Source organism: Vitis riparia, chromosome 9, assembly GCF_004353265.1.
Source record: "Vitis riparia cultivar Riparia Gloire de Montpellier isolate 1030 chromosome 9, EGFV_Vit.rip_1.0, whole genome shotgun sequence".
Lineage (NCBI taxonomy): Eukaryota > Viridiplantae > Streptophyta > Magnoliopsida > Vitales > Vitaceae > Vitis > Vitis riparia.
Window position 1 is genome coordinate 6541767 of NC_048439.1, and position 19602 is coordinate 6561368.

The window sequence follows — 19602 nt, forward strand, 5'->3', positions numbered from 1 at the left end:
TTAAATTTTGTCAAATATCCCATTTCTTTTTTCTTTCAAAAAAACTGTCAAACTGACTAATTTTGCAGATACAAAAGAGCCGCCGCAAATTAAGGTTGACCACCTAGGTGGCCGGATCAGACTCACCTGCAAAGTGGAAAATATAAGTCCATAATTAAAGAGCTACAGTGTAGTCAAATAACAAGGCTGACCCACCAAACAATATCCTTCATTGACTGGCAAAAGGATGTACAATAAATGATTGAGCTATTCTCTGTAAAATTCAAAATCTGACCATACAGTAGAGAAGCTAAACAAAGAAAAATAAGGAAATGCAACTGGCAACTACCACCAATTACAAGACACAAAAATGGCAGCTACAGCTGAAGGTCAAAATTCCCCTGCAAAAATAATGTAATTTTAAGGCTTTACACTTGGCTAGTCAATCTGCTACCTGATCAGCTGAGCAGGATTCCAATAGTAGTGCTCCAAAAATATAGCTAGATCCATGATCTGCTGCAACCACATATCATGCTTCAAGAGTCACAGCTTTTTCCTTAAACAACCAAGGAAATAACAGTATTAGAATCTTCATCCAGTGGTAGGTTGGACAATCCCAAAGATTGAACCAAAAATGCAAGGATTCCACAAGGGCCTGAATCTCTGTCACAATTAGCTGAACCTAACTTAGCATGCATGGAAAAAGCCTTGATGCACCCTCATGATCTTTGATTGCTCTCATAATTTCTGTTCTTCCCAGGTTGTTGATTAGCAACTGTCAAAGTTTAAACTTGAGAACACTAGTTGGACGTGGTCTTCACTCATCAGCTTGCACCTCCACAACACTGGTTCTTGGAAGAATAAGAAAGGCATCATTGGAGCAACTTCAAACTCAATTGAACACCAGAGAAGGCATCCGTAACTGAAATCCAAAAGGAAAATGGAAAGCTGACAGCATCCCACAATGCCGCAATAGGCCTCCACCTATGCTCACAAAATCTGGCATTCCTCTCAAGCCAGATTGCTCAAACCAAAGTAAGACAAATGACTTAGCCATAAAATTTGCCTCTGGCGTGCCCCCAAAATGCAATATTCAGTGTATCTACAATGGTCTTCGGAGGAATCCAGTCCATTCCTGCAGGCATAAATACTGTGTGTCAAACCCCTAATACAACTGAGTAATGAAGCAAGAGATGATCCACTGACTTACTACAGTCCAGGAACATAATACAGTCACCTATCAGAGGCCACCTCACTAAATCGCCTCAACTACAACATGACATTGTTGCTAACCTTTTTATTCTTAATAGACCAACCAGAAGCCTTTGACTTTTGGTGTGGCTGTTGATTAAAAAAAAAAGGTTATAAGTATGTTAAAAAGCTAAACAACACAATACAACACAAATATTCCCTTACATAGGTGGAAAGCAATGTCATTTTTCTCCAATATCATGCAAATATAGTTGATTAGAAGAGTACAATAATATGATCTATCAGCACTTGAAAGACATCGAACTGATAATATGCCTGCACTAACACTGATAAAATGGTATTAACTCATAATTACAAGAAGCTATTCCCAACTGCTTTGAGAGAACACTCTGGGAAAAAAAACAAAAAAAAAAAAACCTATAATAAAGAAGTTGCAAAAATTTTGACTGCTAAACAGATCAACAAAGGTGATATCGTACTTCAGGTTTTTAATGACAGAAGGACTGCAGAAGATGTATTTGGAAGCATTACTCCATGGGCGTTATTGAAGGATATAAGGGGAATTTTGTGGTATTATCAGAATAAGATAGTAATTTCACTGATGTAACTTTCTGATTGCCAACCATATACTTCATATATTAAAGCACCCATGATAATCACTTACTACTTCAGAAGTCAATTTTTGCTATCACTTCAGGAATGCCATAGTAAAAGGGAATGCTCAACTAAAATGCAGCAAACATGGTAACGTCATCACACAATTCCCATGGTTGAGAAAATATATGTTGAACTATGGATGTTACCTATCAGTTGTATTCAATATCACTCTTAATGTTGACAATAAGTAAAACAGGGAAATGGAAAAACTACACGATATTGTGTTTCTCAGTTATAAATTTGGCATTAGAAGAGCAATCATGCATAAAGATTTGCTAGTGTTTTTTTGTCTGCTGGTGATGGGGCTCTTGGTCTTGGCAATATTAGCCACTTTTATTAGGCAAGAAGCAAAGCCTAGTCCTTGTGGACATTGGCTCTGCAAAATTGTACAGTACTCCATGCATGCATGCATAAGGCCCTATAGTTGAACAAGCAAGCACCAACTGCAACACACAAATCATAAGGGTCACAGGAATGTCAAGTAAAAAAGGGAAAATCATTTGACATAAGTTCTTTAAATAAATAAAAAAAACAAAAAACAAAAAGGAATTTTCTTGTTTAATCCTTAGCTATTTCTTCCAGCTACCCGGTGTAACAAAAACAGGAAAGATCAGTTTCCACCTGGCAATCTAGTTGTCGCAGTGTGAAAAGGGTTACGGGATAATGGGATGACTGTGCAGCACTAACAAGCCATGTAACAGTGGAACTATTGATATCAAAGTGGTTGATTATAGCCAAAAGGCACCATGTCCATCCACACTTCTATTCTCCAGTAATGCTTTTGCAGCTATTTCACACTCTCCTAACTGGAAAATTAATGTTGAATAAATACAATAAATCTTTCTTATTGAAAGAAATGTTAGCTGACAATTGGTATTTCCTTTTTCCATGTTTAGCCTAGTATCACCATTTATTGCAGGATTTGCCAAAATACCACAAAGAATTTTCAAAATCATCATCCCAGATCAATCAGCTTGTCGCTGTATGGGATAACAAATAAGACATGGAGAACAATTTGGAATAGTGATAAAAAGGTTGTTTGCATGCTAACATGCAATTTTATTATTGTTGTTCTTGTCCTCCTTGTTGCATAAGGATATTTTCGTGTGTGAGCTTTCTAAAGAGCTGGCATTAAGTCAAAAATGACATCAGATCACTTGCAACTTTCTTTTGTCACATAAATGTAAGGTGTTCCATAAAAAGAAATGCAACACCCATTCTTGATATTCTGAAGGTGCATAATGGGCTACATTGCATGGATACATGTCGACGAGAGAAGTAACCAAGGCTCAAGTGGCAACCAGTTGGGTGGGAATGGGAGGTTGCAAGTTCAATCCATATTAAAAATCAAAAAATAAAAATTAAAGAAGAAGAAGAAGAAGAAGAACTTTCCTTTGTCACATAAATGTTAGGTGTAACCATAAAAAGAAATGCAACACCTATTCATGATATTCTAAAGGTGCATAATGGGCTCCATTGCATGGATAAATGTCAATGAGAAGTAACCAAAGCTAAAGTGGAAACACCTATTCTTGATATTCTAAAGGTGCATAATGGGCTACATTGCATGGATACATGTCAATGAGAGAAGTAACCAAGGCTCAAGTTGCAACCAATTGGGTGGGGATGGGAGGTTGCGAGTTCAATCCATATTCAAAATCAAAAAATAAAAATAAAGAAGAGGAAGAAATCAAAAAATAAAAATAAAGAAGAAGAAGAAGAAAAGGCTCAAGTGGCAACCAATTGGGTAGGGATGGGAGGTTGCAAGTTCAATCCATATTAAAAATAAAAAAATAAAGAAGAAAGAAGAAGAGTTCACAGTCCTAAAATCCTTCAAACAAGGCATTAAGGTAAGGATTTGAAGAATGCATTGTCAAGTTTAAAATAAGGGAGTTGTGCTTCACCTTTAAGGCCTAACTCAAGTAGCATAGGGTTTGGTGGGATGGGGAGGTTGCAAGTTTGATTATATATATATATATATATATATATATATGTATGTATGTATGTATGTATGTATGTATGTATGTATGTATATATATAGATATAGATATATATATGTATGTATGTATATATATATATATATAGATATAGATATAGATATATACTCATTAAAGATAACAAAGAAGAAGAGAGTTATCCTTTTGAAAGCATGGTTCAAAGTCACAATCTCAATAATTGATATAATTGATTCAGGAAGTCTCAAGGTGCATCAATCTTAGTATTCTAGATCGATATGGGGTGATATTCACAATATGCTAATTAAAAAGCTAAAAAAACTTCTCGTGGATGATGTGAATGAAGAGAAAAAAGGTCTCGTGGATGATGTGTCAACGGGAAGGGTGTCACAGTGGAGGAGGAAGACTCAGGGAGTGGTTCTCGTGGAGCGTGCAGAGGAAGAGTGTTGGAAAAGGAGGCTCAGTCCAAGGTGCAGGCGGAAGTACAGTGCGTGCCGCCCTGTGGTTGGTCTTCTAAAGATGCCACAGGGTTCTCCTCTGATTCCGCTGAAAGGGGGTGTGGTTTGGAGGCGGTTGATGGAGCAGACAACATAGGGAGTAGGGGCCCTGCAACTGATTCAGCAGTTAAAAAGGGTAGTTTCCTTCTTGGGGCTGAAGATATTAAGGATGGGCTTGCTCTTGGGGAGGCCCAGCTTAGATGCGGGCTTGGGGAAGAGAGCTTTAAGTCAGCCTTTGAAGGAGCCCAGAAGGTCGGGCCGTTGCCAAGGCCCGTTATGTTAAAAGGGTGGCTGATGGGCTGTGAAGAAAGGCCCTTTTTCATTAAGGGCTCTTTTTCGGGCTATGAGGGCTTACCCGATTTGGGCTTTGGGCCCGAGTTGGAGGGATTTAAATCAGTTAGGGCTTGTTCTTGTTCTGAGGTCGTGGAGATGGGGGAAGCAGAGGATTCGTCGCGAGGAGAGGATGCTGGGGTCGTCTGCTTTCCTGGAGGGGACCGGAGGACTTCTGAGGCTTTTTCGACGAGTGTTAGGGCGCCGATAAGTGACGAAGCGCTGATAGCTGAGGTTTCCAGGTACGAACCCTATTCTGCGGTCTTTGGGGGGGAAAGGGACCTCTTCTCTTCTTCTCCTTCTTCTGGGTGTGACCGAGCCTTAGTGGTGGGAGATGTTTCTGGTTTGGATGTCGCCGCCGAAGGTGCTAGTAACCACGCTCCACTACGGGCGGTGTTATCGGATGGTAATCCGTGGGTAATGGACTCAGAGGGGGAAGCAGCTGTTGTGGATAAGCCGGAGGTTGGTGAGGAAATGCAAGATAGGGAGGATCCTAGTAGTATTTGGGATGAAAGTAACCTGTTGAAGTTCAGTAAGGCATTGGGGTTCGCGACAGAAGGCGTGGAAGGGGAAATTCTAAAATTATTGCTTAGACTGAAGACCAGAAGGGATCTAGGCAAGAAAAAGGAATCGTTAGGACTGACCAGGTTTGATCGGGAAGTTAAAAAGTTAGAATGGTCGGTTAACTATGATGGAAAGAGCAGAAAGAAAGGCTCGGACAGAAGAGGGGGGGACAGATCCTTGTGTTTTAAATGAAGATTAAGATCCTATCTTGGAATGTTCGAGGGATAAATGATAGAAATAAGAGGAAGCTAATTAAAGCCTTAATTAGTTCCCAAAAAGTGGATTTAGTTTGTCTGCAGGAGACTAAAATGACTGAGATGTCTTTAGGGGTAGTGAGAAGCCTAGGTGTGGGGAGATTTTTGGAGTGGGGAGCCCTGAATGCCAGGGGGGCTGCGGGAGGGGTGGTAGTTTATTGGGACAATAGAGTGTTGGAGTTAATGGGGATGGAGGTGGGCCTTTTTTCCATTTCTTGTCGTTTCAAGAACTGTGAAGACGGGTTCAGATGGATTTTTTCAGGAGTTTATGGTCCTTCAATGAAAAGATATAGAGAGTTATTTTGGGAAGAGTTAGGGGCCATCCGAGGGCTGTGGAATGACCCCTGGTGTATTGGTGGAGATTTCAATATGATCAGATTTCCGAATGAGCGTAGAAGAGGAGGGAGACTGACTCATTCAATGCGAAGATTCTCGGAGGTGATCGAGGACCTGGACTTGAGGGACCTGCCCCTTCAGGGGGGTCCGTTTACATGGAGTGGAGGGTTGAACAACCAAACCATGTCAAGACTTGATCGGTTCCTGGTGTCGGAGGACTGGGAGGGCCATTTTAATGGGGCTGTACAGAGTACTCTTCCCAGGCCAGTGTCAGACCACTTTCCCATTCTCTTGGATGGGGGAGGGGTGAGAAGGGGGCCTGTCCCTTTCCGCTTTGAAAACATGTGGCTTAAGGAGGAGGGTTTTAAGGATTTGATGAAGGGGTGGTGGCAAGGTTTAAGATTCAGCGGGTCTTTTAGCTTCATCCTTGCAGAGAAATTGAAGGCCTTAAAGGCAATCTTAAAGTCCTGGAATAAGGAGGTTTTTGGGAAGGTGGCAGTGAATAAGAGATTGGCTTTGGACAAAGTGGATTTCTGGGATTCTCAGGAGAAGACGCGGACATTATCATTGGAGGAGCTGGAAGCTAGAAAGGAAGCTAAGGGGGACTTTGAGAAATGGGCTCTTATGGAGAAGATTTCTTGGAGACAAAAATCAAGAGAAGTGTGGTTGAGGGAGGGTGACAAAAATACCGGCTTCTTTCATAAGATGGCCAATTCCCATAGAAGGAGAAGTTGTATGACTAAGATTAAGATTAATGGTAGCTGGTTAACAGATGAGCAGGACATAAAGGGGGGTGTGGTTGGAGCTTTCGAGAACCTGTTAACAGATCCTGGTGATTGGCATCCATCAATGGATGGTTTGGATTTTAATAGGATTAATGGTGAGGATGCAGCTTGTCTGGAAAGGGTTTTCACAGAGGCAGAGGTCTTCTCTGCTCTCTCAGATCTGAACGGAGACAAGGCCCCGGGTCCAGACGGCTTTTCTCTCAGTTTTTGGCAGTTCAGCTGGGAATTTGTGAAAGATGAGGTCATGGGCTTTATGAAGGAGTTCCACGAGCATGGCAGATTTGTGAGGAGCTTGAATTCAACTTTCCTTGTCCTTATCCCTAAAAAACCAGATGCGGAGGACCTTAAAGATTTCAGACCCATTAGCTTGATAGGTGGATTGTATAAACTGCTAGCAAAAGTGCTAGCAAACAGGATCAAGAAGGTGGTGGGAAAGGTGGTATCTTCAGCTCAAAACGCCTTTGTTGAAGGAAGACAAATTTTGGATGCTGCCCTAATTGCCAATGAGGCAATAGACTCGATGTTGAAGAGAAATGAGAGTGGGGTGTTGTGTAAGCTAGATATAGAGAAGGCGTACGATCACTTGAATTGGAATTTTCTACTATTGGTATTGCAAAGAATGGGGTTTGGGGAGAAGTGGACTGGCTGGATCTCTTGGTGTATCTCCACAGCGTCATTTTCAGTTTTGATCAATGGCACTCCAGCCGGGTTTTTCAATAGTTCAAGGGGTTTGCGTCAGGGGGATCCTCTCTCTCCCTATCTTTTTATTATCGGGATGGAGGCTTTTAGTAGGCTCATCCTTAGAGCGGTGAGGGGGGGTTTTCTTTCGGGCTGTAGGATACAAGGAAGAAGTGGAGACGGGGCTGTGGTATCCCATTTGCTGTTCGCCGATGATACTTTAGTTTTTTGTGAAGCTTCCCAAGATCAGATGGCTCATCTTAGCTGGTTGTTGTTGTGGTTTGAAGCCATATCAGGATTGAGGATTAATTTGGATAAGAGCGAGATTTTGCCGGTTGGGAGAGTAGAGAACTTGGAGGCTTTGGCTCTTGAGGTTGGCTGTAAAGTGGGAAGGCTGCCAAATTCTTACTTGGGGATCCCTTTGGGGGCAAATCACAAGTCCGTGGCTGTTTGGGATGGGGTGGAAGAGAGATTTCGGAGAAGGCTTGCCTTGTGGAAAAGGAATTATATCTCCAAAGGCGGTAGAATTACCCTAATTCGGAGTACTTTGTCAAGTATGCCCATATACTTGATGTCTTTACTTCGAATGCCAAGAGTGGTTAGTTTAAGATTGGAAAAAATTCAAAGGGATTTTTTGTGGGGGGGAGGAGCTTTGGAGAGGAAGCCTCATCTAGTAAATTGGGATTCCGTATGCTCGGACATAAGGAAGGGTGGCTTGGGAGTTAGACGCTTGTCTATTCTCAATAGAGCCCTGTTATGCAAGTGGAACTGGCGGTTTGCGAATGAAAGGGAGGCTCTTTGGAGGCAAGTCATTAGTAGGAAGTTCGGGGAGGAAGAAGGGGGTTGGTATACTAGAGAAGTTAGGGAGGGGTTTGGAGTAGGCTTGTGGAAGGAAATAAGGAAGGAAGGAGCTCTAGTGCAAAACAAAGTTGTCTTTTCTGTGGGGAATGGTAGAAGGGTGAAATTTTGGAAGGATAATTGGTGTGGGAATTTCTCTCTCAGTAATTTGTTTCCCTCTTTGTATGCCTTTGCTTCATCTAAAGAGGCTTGGCTAGTGGAGTTATGGGATCATTCGGGTGATGAAGGGGTTTGGAATCCTAGCTTTTCTAGGTCCTTTAATGACTGGGAGGTGGAGGGGGTGGAGAGATTACTTTTGACAATCCGGGGTAGGAGGCTTAATCCTCTTTTGGAAGATAGAATGCTGTGGAAAGAGACTAAAGATGGGATTTTCTCAGTTAAGTCCCTTTATAGTTCGCTAGCTTCAAGAAGAGATGTTCAGTTTCCTTATAGTAACATTTGGAGTATTTGTGTGCCTACCAAAGTGAGCTTCTTTGCTTGGGAAGCTTATTGGGGTAAGGTGCTAACATTGGATCAACTTAAAAAGAGGGGCCGGTCTCTAGCTAACAGATGCTTTCTTTGCGGTATGGAAGAAGAGTCAATTGATCATATTCTTATTCATTGCTCTAAGGCAAGAGGGTTATGGGAGTTATTGTTTGCATTGTTTGGTGTTACTTGGGTCCTCCCTTCTTCGGTTAGAGATACTCTTAGTGGTTGGAGTGGCTTCAAGTTGGGCAAGAAGCGTAGGAAGGTGTGGAACGCAGCCCCTTTGTGCATTTTTTGGGCGGTTTGGAAGGAAAGAAACAGGATAGCTTTTGATAATGAAGAGATATCAATTCATAGGTTGAAGAATTCTTTTGTTTGTAATCTTTGGCTATGGACTAAATCGGTTGTAAATGAGGGTTCTCTTCCTTTGATTAATTTTTTTGATTGGCTAGGCACTAGTTGAGGGCGGGTATTGTATCTCTTTTTCTTTTTGGGCCTATTGGCGCCTCTTGTATACATCCTGTATGCTTGGGTCAGCCTCAAGGCGCCCTTTTCTAATATATTTATGTTGTGTGTTTGCCTATCAAAAAAAAATATTAAAATTTATTTATTTCAATAGAATTGAGCCTATCCACTCCACTACAAAAAAATCATAAGTCATCACGGCATCAAACTTGATTGAGTGGGTGCGCTTGTGCCTTAAAAAGCATGAAACATTAAGAAAACAATTATAAATATGAATAATGCTTCAAAAGCATGTGATCCAAAAGTGTTATTTCAATGTGATTCGTGAGTCTATCTCACTTGCCTAAATGAAACTTGGGCCTCACCTCTACATCAAGCTAAGTGATCACACAACCTTATTCAAACCCACCGACACACCAAATCACATAACACAAGGCAATTTTTTCTTTTACTTGCACACTTTTCTTGCACAATAAGCTTTGTTTCAACCAAAAGAGCAAAACCCACCACCACCCACTTACTAAAAACCATGTCATCCACCGATGCAGCTAGAGCATTGCCAATGCATGGAACCCATTTCAAATCACACTGTCAACTTCTACAAGTTGATGGAATTTGATTTCAAACCATGTCCTCCCTATTTTCTAGGGAGGTTGAGAATCTGGTGTGAGATCTCTTTCCATTATATGTATTATTCCAATTTTAATTTAATGAAGAAAACTATTTTTCTCCCCACCAAAACTTTCATAGTATCGGAGCTTTGGCCTCTTGATCAAAATTTGTCAATGGTGAAGACTGCCATAACAGGTGCTACTAATAATAATGCATCAACAGAGGAAGCTTTGGAGGGCACTCAGTTTAGCCCTGCCATTTCATTTAATAGCCTAGAAAATTCCAACTTTCTTCATTTAACTATTCATAAATTGAATGGTAAACATTATATGGAATAGGTTTAGTCAGCAAAGTTGGTGATTGATGGAAAAAGGAGAACTTGGACATTTAACCAATGAAGTAAAAAGAATGGCAACTGACAATCCAAATATGAAGGCATGGAGATCTAAGAACTCCATGATAATTGTCTGGCTCATCAATTCTATGGGGCTTGAAATTGGAAAGCCTTTTTTGTTTTTACCAACTACTAAAGATATATACTTGGATTTGGCAAACTTGTCTCAAATATTCAGGTTGAAATCCAAGTTTTGGCAATCAAAGCAAGGAGATCATGAGGTAACCAAGTACTCTACAACGAAATGATGGCACTATGGCAAGACCTAGATTTGTGCTATGATGATGAATGAGATTGTCCCAAGGACAATGTAAGACACATGAAGAGAGGAAAATGACAGTTTTTGTCTCATTAGCTAAACTCAACAAAGACTTGGATAAGCTAAGAGGGTGGATCCTAGATTGAAAACCACCTGCTCGTCTCTAAAAGGTATAATCATGGGGAAGGGAAAATGGATGCCAAACGAATGGAAAAACCATGGTGTGACCACTGCAAACATCCATGGCATATGCATGAAACCTGCTAGAAGATACGCGGTAAGCCACAAAACTGGAAGAAGAGAATAGGGATGAAGATCGTGCTTTTCAAGTTGGAAGTATCGATCAAGGGCAACAAACTTCCTCAAAGACTCTTGCTTTCACAAAGGAACTAATAGATCAACTGTGCAAACTTCTTCAATCATCCTAAACAAATCAGCCACCTTCTTATTCCTTAGCTCAGACAGGTAATTATCTTCCTGTAGCCCTTATTAGTGCCAATTCTAATTGTCCATGGATCATAGATTCAAGCATAACTGATCATACAATTGGTTCATCAAAGCTATTTTCATCTTACAATCGGTGAGCATGAAATTGAAAAGTTAAGATGGCCAATGGCTCACTTTCAGCTATAGTTGAAAAATGGTCAATTGTTATCTCCTCATCTCTCACTCTTTAGAATGTCCTTTATGTTCCAAATTTGTCTTATAATTTATTGTCTAGTAGTAAACTAACATGAGATTAAAAGTGTCAAGCTAATTTTTTCTCATCTTGATGTGAGTTTCAAGATTTGAACTCGAGGAGGATGATTGAAAGTGCTAGACAAAGTGGAAGACTCTACTTCTTTTTTTTTTTTTTTTTGATAAGTAAAGAAAATTCATTTATAAAGAGACGCCAAAGGAGCGACTCAGGGAATACAACCTATGCAAAGTATACAAACCTATACCCCCACCACCAGAAAAGGCCAAGGACACATAAAAGACCCAAACCCAAAAGTCCCAAAAACCTTACAATGATCCCAACCAATCTATAAAATTCACCAAAGTTTGAGGGCATTCTATTATAAACAACTTTGCCTCAGACCAAAGTGAGCATAAAAAGGAGTATTTCAATCTCTGTATTGATATTTCATCATCCTTAAAAGCTAATCGATTTCTTGCCTTCCAAACCGTCCAAAAAATATGCAAGGGAGCCGCTCTCCACACTTTCCTGTGTTTCTTACCAACAGGAGAAGTCTGCCAACTAAGCAAAGTCTCTCTAACTGAATACGGCATCACCCAAGACACCCCAAACAAAGAGAAAAGCAACTCCCATAAGACCCTTGTCTTTGAGCAGTGGAGAAGTAGATGATCTATGGTCTCCTCCTTTTCAATACACATGAAACATCTATTCGCCAATGACCATCCTCTTTTCTGAACAAGATCTAGGGTTAGCGCCTTACCCCATGCGGCCTCCCACGCAAAAAAACTGATTTTGGGCTGTACCCACACCTTCCAAATACAGCTAGATGGAAAAGAAATAGGGCAATCCGCCTTCTTTGAAGTTGGAACTGAATTGGAAAGACAATCTCAAAGCACTTGCTTTGAATCTATTTCCATTTCTAGTGAAAATGAAATAATATTATGGCATCTTACGTTATGTCATCCCAACTTTAGATATTTGAAATATCTATTTCCAAATTTGTTTAGCAATAAAGATCCATATTTGTTTCAATGTGACATGTGTGAATTGCCAAAACACTTTCGAGAATCTTTTCCTTTACAATCTTATAAACCCTCTAAATCATTTTTTAATTGTTCATAGTGATGTTCAGGGACCATCTAGGGGTAGTACACTCTCAAGTAAAAAATGGTTTATGGCTTTCATTGATTATCACACAAGAATATTTTGGGTGTATTTATTAAAAGAAAAATCTGAAGTTAAACAAGTTTTTAAAAATTTTCACAAAATGATTCAAACACAATTTCAAGCAAACATTTAAGTTTTTAGAAGTGATGGAAAGGAATATTTCAACACAATCTTAGGAAAATATTTTCCTGAAAAAAAGAATTTGATAATCAATAATCAGATGATTCACAAATCGTCTATTCAAATTAAATGGTATAGTGCACTAGAGTTCTTGTAATGAAACACCATAACAAAATGGAGTAGTTGAAAGAAAAAATAAATACCTTTTGGAAGTGGCTCGATCACTGCTTTTTTCAACAAAAGTTCCTAAGTATTAATGGGGAGAAGGCCAACAAGAGTTTTAAAATTCCAAACTCCCTCCCATGTTTTCAAAAATTCCTTTCCTACATCATAGGTTTCAACAGATTTACCCTTATGTTTCAAAAACTCTCTCCCAAAAACTCTCTCCCACGTCTTTTCAATTTTTTGTTGCATTGCTTTTGTTCATGTCCACAATCACAACCATGCAAAACTTTATCCTAGAGCAAAAAAATGTATTTTTGTTGGCTATTCTCCAACATAAAAGGGGTATAAATGTTTTGATTCCATTTCAAAAAAAAAAAAAATTGTTTTCATGGATGTAACTTTGTTAAAACAAAATTCAAGGAAAGGATAACTCCACTTTGCAGCAATGTCATAAATCTGATCCAAGAACAAATCAACCTTCAAATCCCAAGTCAAGTAAAACTTTTCCCAAGTTGGTAATCTTGATATTCCTATTGCTCATCGAAAGGGTGTTAAAGCTTGTACTAAACATCCAATGTCTAATTTTGTATCCTATGAACCTCTATCATCATCTCTTGTTGCTTTTACCACACAACTCTCCAATGTAGAAATTTCCAAGACTGTATGGATGCTTTAAATGTTCCTAAGTGAAAGGAGAACTAAAGGCTCTTGAGAAGAACAAAACTTGGGAGAACCTTACCTAAAGGTAAGTCTACTATTGGCTTCAAGTGGGTGTTTATAATCAAATACAACTCTGATGGCTCATTGGAACAATATAAGGCTTGGTTAGTGGCCAAAGGTTTCACTCAAACGTATGGCATTAATTACTTAGAGACATTTGCACCAGTTGCAAAGCTAAATACAATAAGAGTGCTCTTGTCAATTGTTACCTATTTGGATTGACCGTTGCAACAACTTAATTTCAAAAATGCTTTATTCAATAGTGATATAGAGGAGTAGGTATCCATGGATTCCCTTCTTGGCTTCGACGAAAGGTTCAGTTCCAAGGTAAGGAAACTAAAAAAATCTTTATATAGACTTTAAGCAATCCCTTAGAGCATGGTTTGAGAAGTTTACTCGATTAGTTAAAAGGCAAGACTACCTTCAAGGATAAACAAATCATACTATGTTCATGAAGTTTTTAGTCGAAAGGAAGGTTGCAATTCTAATAGTCTATATACACGACATCATCCTCACCGGTGCTGATGTAATGGAGATGGACAGGTTAAAGAAGAGTTCAGCTTCAAAGTTCGAGATTAAAGATCTTAGATCATTGAAATATTTCCTTGGTATGGAAGTGACACATTCCAAGAAAGGGATTATTGTATCTCAACAAATATACATACTAAACCTTTTGAGAGAGATAGGAATGAGAGGTTGTAAACCCCCAAATAATGCCATGGATCTAAATGTGAAGCTTAGGGAAAAGCGGGAAGGAGTTCTTGTGGATACTGCAAGATACTAGAGGTTGGTGGACAAGTTAATCTATTTATCCCACACTCAGCCAAATATTGCCTTTGTTGTTAGCGTGGTGAGGCACTTTATGCACGCCCCATATGAAGAAGATCTTGAAGTCGTCTATAATATTCTAAGGTATTTATTCTTTAAGAAGAACGAACAGCGGAGCATTGAAATCTATACTGATGCAAACTAGTCCGAATCCGTCACAAATAGAAGATCCACCTCATGGTATTGAACCTTTGTTTAGAGTAATCTAGTTACTTGAAGAAGCAAAAAATAGTGTTGTCGCTCGAAGAAGTATCAAAGCTAAGTTCAGAGCAATGCATGGAATATGTAAAATATTGTGGTTAAAAGGAGTCCTAGAGGAGCTAAGGAAACCTTTTGAGCTTCCCATGAAACTGTACTATGATAACAAAGCAGCAATCAGCATTGCCCAAAACCCAATACAACACGACAAGACCAAGCATATGGAGATCAACCAACACTTCATCAAGGAGAAACTTGAGATTGGTGTTATTTGTTTGCTATTAGTTCCGATCACACAACAAATAGCAGATATTTTAACCAAGGGGCACATGAGACCTAACCTAGAACATCTAATCAGCAAGTTGGACATGATAAATATCTATGCTCCAACTTAAAGGGGAGTGACAAAAAGTTAGGGAATTTGTTAGTTAGATTTTCTCTTAATAAATTCAAATTTTAAGGATATTAGGGAGTTGTTAGGTTTGTTTTTTTTGTTTGAGTAGTACTTATTTTCTAGGAAGGTTGAGATTTTGGTGTGAGATCCCTCTCTATCAAAGTTTTTAAAGGCAAAAGTGTAAGACGAAGCGTTTTAGTGCTCATAAGGCAAGGTGTAAGCCTCAAGGTGCTGAGACGTAAGCCTTTTAAGATTCTAATTTATATAGGTAATAAATATTTAAAATAAATCAAATTAAATTAAATGAATGATAAGTTTCACAATAAATTCATTTGTTACATAAACCATATTAATAATTCCATAACATAAATGAAAACATAATAATAATTGGATTTCATAAATTTTTTGCTATTTGAAAATAATAATAATTGAAGTACATAATCATTTTTATTTGAAAAATAATAATAATTATATTATATGATTGACATATAGAAAAAAAATATATTATAAAATAAGAATTAAAAAAAAAATTAAAAAAGTGACATATATTTCTAAATCTATTATAATATCCTTATGTATTTGACAATGATTTAATGGAAAGTAAAAGATTTTCTTTCCAGCAATTTCAAAAAAGGAAAAAAAAAATGGAAATTCAACCAACAAATAGGAAATAATGATATTTGGTTTGACTTTTCACACAAATCAAAGAAAAAAACAAACACAAAACAAGGAAAGAAGAGAGAAAAAGAGAGGGACACACAAAAATAGAAAGAGAAGATGAGAGAGATGTAGAAACAAAGAGAGAGAGAGAGAGAGAGAACGAGAGATGAGACGAAAAAACAAGAGAAACGAGGGAAAAAACCTGCAACCCAAGAAATAGAAAGGCAACAACCCCAACAAGAGCAAAATTGAGTTGAAACGATGAGGACTATCTTCTCTTCTCTTGATCTATTTCTATTAGATTTTTTTTTTCCTTGGGTACATCCTCAACCCTGAAGACGTGAAAAGGGCATTTGAGGCTCACCTCAGCCACGCCATGCCTTGAATAGGCATTTTATGGCTAACGTTTCTTTTCTTATGCCTCAACGCATTTTGCAGCTGCCTTGCCTTGAAGTGTGCCTCAATGCTTGCCTGAGGAACAACTTTAAAAACTTTGCTCTATATTTATTCCATGTACTATTCTGATTTTAATTTAATGAAGAAAGCTATTTTTCTCCCCACAAAAACTCTCAAATGCCGAAAAAGGTCAACTTACAAACCCAATGTCCATCTTCTCACACACCTATTTGAGATCTCTAACCACTAAAAATCAAATGGTCGGCCCATTTTCAAAAGTATCTCACTGTTGTCCAAGAAAAGAAGGCAACCTTTAACTCCAAACCTCATCAATTGGAAATCCTAATCTTTCCTTGATTGATAACATACCATAAAAGGAGTTCGTTTTCAAATATTTTAGCTTCTCCCCACCATCTTCCTCCTCCCCCCATGTCCTCCCAACATGTCAAAAACACTATGATTTGTTAACATGCACATGCATGTTTTTGATCTAGCATGGACATTGGGAGTCAAACAAAATCCCCATATTTTATTTATAAGTGCAATTTATCAAGAGATCTGTATATTCATTCATATTTTTAGTTTTGAGTGTCTATCTAGAAGAACACAGATAAATTTGTTCAGAAAAGAACAATACAATCACAAGTTACATAACAAGAAGGCATTGGCCCTAGTTCTTTGGTATATAGTCATGGAAACACATAAATTATATAGAAACAAAACAAAGAAAAATAAAACAATATTCTCTCAACATACCTCAAAAGTAATGTCACTCCTGCTTTAGTATCGTGCAAATATAGTTGATTACTAAACTACCAGCTTTTAATTTGTTTGCACTTGAAAGGCATCAAAATGTCTGCATAAGCAGCAATAAACTGATATTAATTCATAATTATGGGCAGCTATTCAAAATTACTCAGGAATAGAGAACATAATCTGTAAAATTTTCCTACCATGAAGGAACTGCATGAATTTGGCAGCTGAATGGATGACAAAGGCCATATTGAATTTAGGGTTTCACTGACAGAAGGCCAGATGAAAATATATTTGGACGATTTTTCCATGGGCCTAATGAGATAAAAAGAGGAACTCTGAAGTATTAAGAGGATAGGATATTAATTTTTCATCATACCCCCGTCATTTCATGTAAGCACCCATTCTTCAGTTTGTAGATGAACCAAGTGAGGTTTTTGAGCTCCCCTCATTCCCCTAACTTACTGAGACTTGGATATTGTCCCCTACTTTGCTATGAGATTGGCATTCTTCAAACATTGTCTGCAAAATCACTGAAGCCTCAGATGTTCCTTGAAGCAAGTACTGGTCTAAAATCGATGAGTAATTAACTGCAATTTGGAGCTCCCTCTCATTCAAATTGCAAGAAACAATATTTTTCCATTCCTTTGATCTCCCTTCCAAGCAAACACCATGTAGCAGGGCAACAAAAGAAACAGAATCTGGAATGCAGCCCTTGCTTGTCATTTTGTTGCTTAACTGCAATGCAGTTCTGAACATTCCATATTGGCAAAGGCAAATAAGGATGGAATTATAAGCAGCAGACCTTGGAGCCCATCCATCTGATATCATTCTTCCAAAAAAATTCAGAAACATGGGCTTATTCTCTTGAAACTCATTTCCTTTCTCAGAAATTGCGCGAGTTCCATTTTTTGAGAACCCATTTACAAGATAATTAAAGGTAACATCATTAGGAACACACTTGTTCATGAGCATCTCTTCAAAAAAGGAGGCTGCATCTATAAGTTTAGCCTCCTTACAAAAGCTCCCAATAAGAATACTGTATGTAACCACATTGGGCACCAAACCACAAGCTTGCATCTCTCTGAAAAATTTTTGGGATCGATGTAAGTCTCCCTTGCGGCAAAACCCATTAATCAGAGAGGTGTAAGTAACCACATTTGGCTTGCATTTCATTTTCACCATCTCTCTAAACGTCTTCTGTGCACCATCTAAGTCATGCTGCTTTACATACCCATCTATTACAGTGGAATAAGTGAACTCATCTGGAGCAAGGTGTCGTTCCTTCATTCTATTGATGCATGCCATAGCATCCTTCATCATTCCAAACTTACAGTAGCCCTTAATCATGGCGTTGTACCCAACAATGCCAGGATTCATGCCCTTTTCAATTGTGAGCTCAAATAGCTTCCTTGCCTCATCTAGGTTGCCATTTCTAATGAACCCATCCACTAGAGTGGCATAAACAAATGCATCAGGTAGAACATTTTGGTCAAGCATCTCGGCAAGCAGCAGCTTAGCTGCAGGAAGCTTAAATTTCTTGCAAAGACCACTCATCAAGATGTTGTAAATACCCGCATCAGGGAACACTCCTCTTTCCAGCATCTTTTCTCGAATAGTCAATGCAACATCAACCTCACCAGCTACAACAAGGCCATGAACCAGAGCTCCATAAGTAACCAAGTCAGATTTATGTCCTCTTTCTGTCATCTCAATGAGCCAATTTGAAGCCCTGTCATATCCTCCCTGTTTACAATAGGCATGTATAAGAGGGGTATAACTAAATTTATTTGGCATCAATCCCTTCCCTAATGCCTGCTCTAGAAGTTGATCAGCTTCCGAGACCTTACCATCCCTGCATGAACCAGAAATTAGAGTATTATACGTCACAATATCCGGCTTACAACCACATTCAATCATACCTTCTATGGTCTCCACTGCCTTAACAATGTGACCGTGCTTATATCTAGCATCAATAATAGTATTATAAACTTGAACATTAACTGTCAAACCCCTTGAATTCATTTCCATTAAAAGCCTATCAATGGCCTTAAAATCCCCCTTCTTGCAAAATCCATTTATAATGGCCCCATAAGTTTCCACAGTCGGCAAGAACCCTTTCAATTTCAACTCTATGAACAACCCATTAGCCGTTTCAATGTCACCTTTCTTGCAATACCCATCAATAAGTGTATTGTAAAAGATAATATTTGGTATGCAACCCTGTCCCCACCTATCTTCTATTAACTTTCTACCCTCCTCAAGTTTCCCCTCCTTGCAAAAACCCTTCACCATTATACAAGTACTATAATTATCAACACATCTATCTCCGGCACCATCTATCTCAAGCATTTCATCATACAACTTGCGCGCAATTTCAATCCTACCAAGTTTCACGAGCATGTTAAGCAACGAATTACAAGCTATTACGTCCGGAAAATAAGTGTACGTTTTAAGCACAAAATAGTATAATTCAAGAGCTTTCTCGACCAACCCAGAATCTGAATAAGCTTGAATTACAATGCTCATCGCTTCCCGGGTTGGTGACATTTCTTCAACTCTCATATTCTCCAACACAACTTCCATCTCCGAGAACACTCTCGACCTCGCCAAGAGTTTCAAAAGCGAAGAATACGCAAACCCATTTATGGGACCAGCATACTGTCCTCTGGAGACCCAATCGAAGAACTTTAGACCCAATTCAACATCACGAATTCGATCGAGCACTAAATGGGCAACATCGGATGCGAGAACCTCGGATTCGGAGAATCGGGTTTGGAGGTTTTCTTCCCATTGGTTGTGGGTATGGAGGACCTCTAAGATATCTTTGACGAGGTTTTTAATGCGGGGTTTAAGAGAGGGTTTAGAGGGAGGAGTGGGTTTGGCTTTGGATTTGATGAGACAGAGAAGGGTTTTAGACATGAGAGAGAAAGAGGTCTGGGGGTTTTAGAGGTTAGAGAATTGTTGGAGAACTTGGGTACATTTTGCGGTGCAAAGGGATGGAGACGGAGAAGGAGACGGAGTGGTCTGCTTGTTCTGGCTAGAGAAATTTAAAAATAATACATTAATAATAATAATAATAATAATAATAATAATAATAATAATAATAATGTTTTTATTTATGTTTGTTCTTAAACAGGTTCATTTCCCACTGTTTTGGTGAATTAAACATTCAGACCTGATGCATCTGTGTGTCTTTCTGTGACTCCAAATTCGCAAATA

At 38.8% G+C, this 19602-nt stretch overlaps 1 protein-coding gene across 2 annotated transcripts; it reads right to left on the minus strand.

Annotated features, from left to right (window-relative positions):
* Nucleotides 1-168: 168 nt before the first annotated feature.
* On the minus strand, nt 169-19383 carry LOC117922199 (pentatricopeptide repeat-containing protein At1g52620). 2 transcript variants are annotated; one of them, XM_034840245.1, is made up of 4 exons: nt 16581-19383; nt 16384-16483; nt 1273-1320; nt 169-1114 (listed from the first exon to the last, which is right to left on the minus strand). In XM_034840245.1, exon 1 carries the CDS (start codon nt 19300-19302, stop codon nt 16837-16839), a length of 2466 nt encoding a protein of 821 aa, XP_034696136.1. In that variant the 5' UTR covers nt 19303-19383; the 3' UTR covers nt 169-1114; nt 1273-1320; nt 16384-16483; nt 16581-16836. The 2 variants fall into 2 exon arrangements, with proteins under 2 accessions (XP_034696136.1, XP_034696135.1); XM_034840244.1 differs by lacking the exon at nt 1273-1320.
* Nucleotides 19384-19602: the final 219 nt, after the last annotated feature.

Bases quoted from the DNA above. Each gene is read 5' to 3' on its own strand.
- LOC117922199 (XM_034840244.1), bottom strand. From the start codon at position 19,302: ATGTCTAAAACCCTTCTCTGTCTCATCAAATCCAAAGCCAAACCCACT.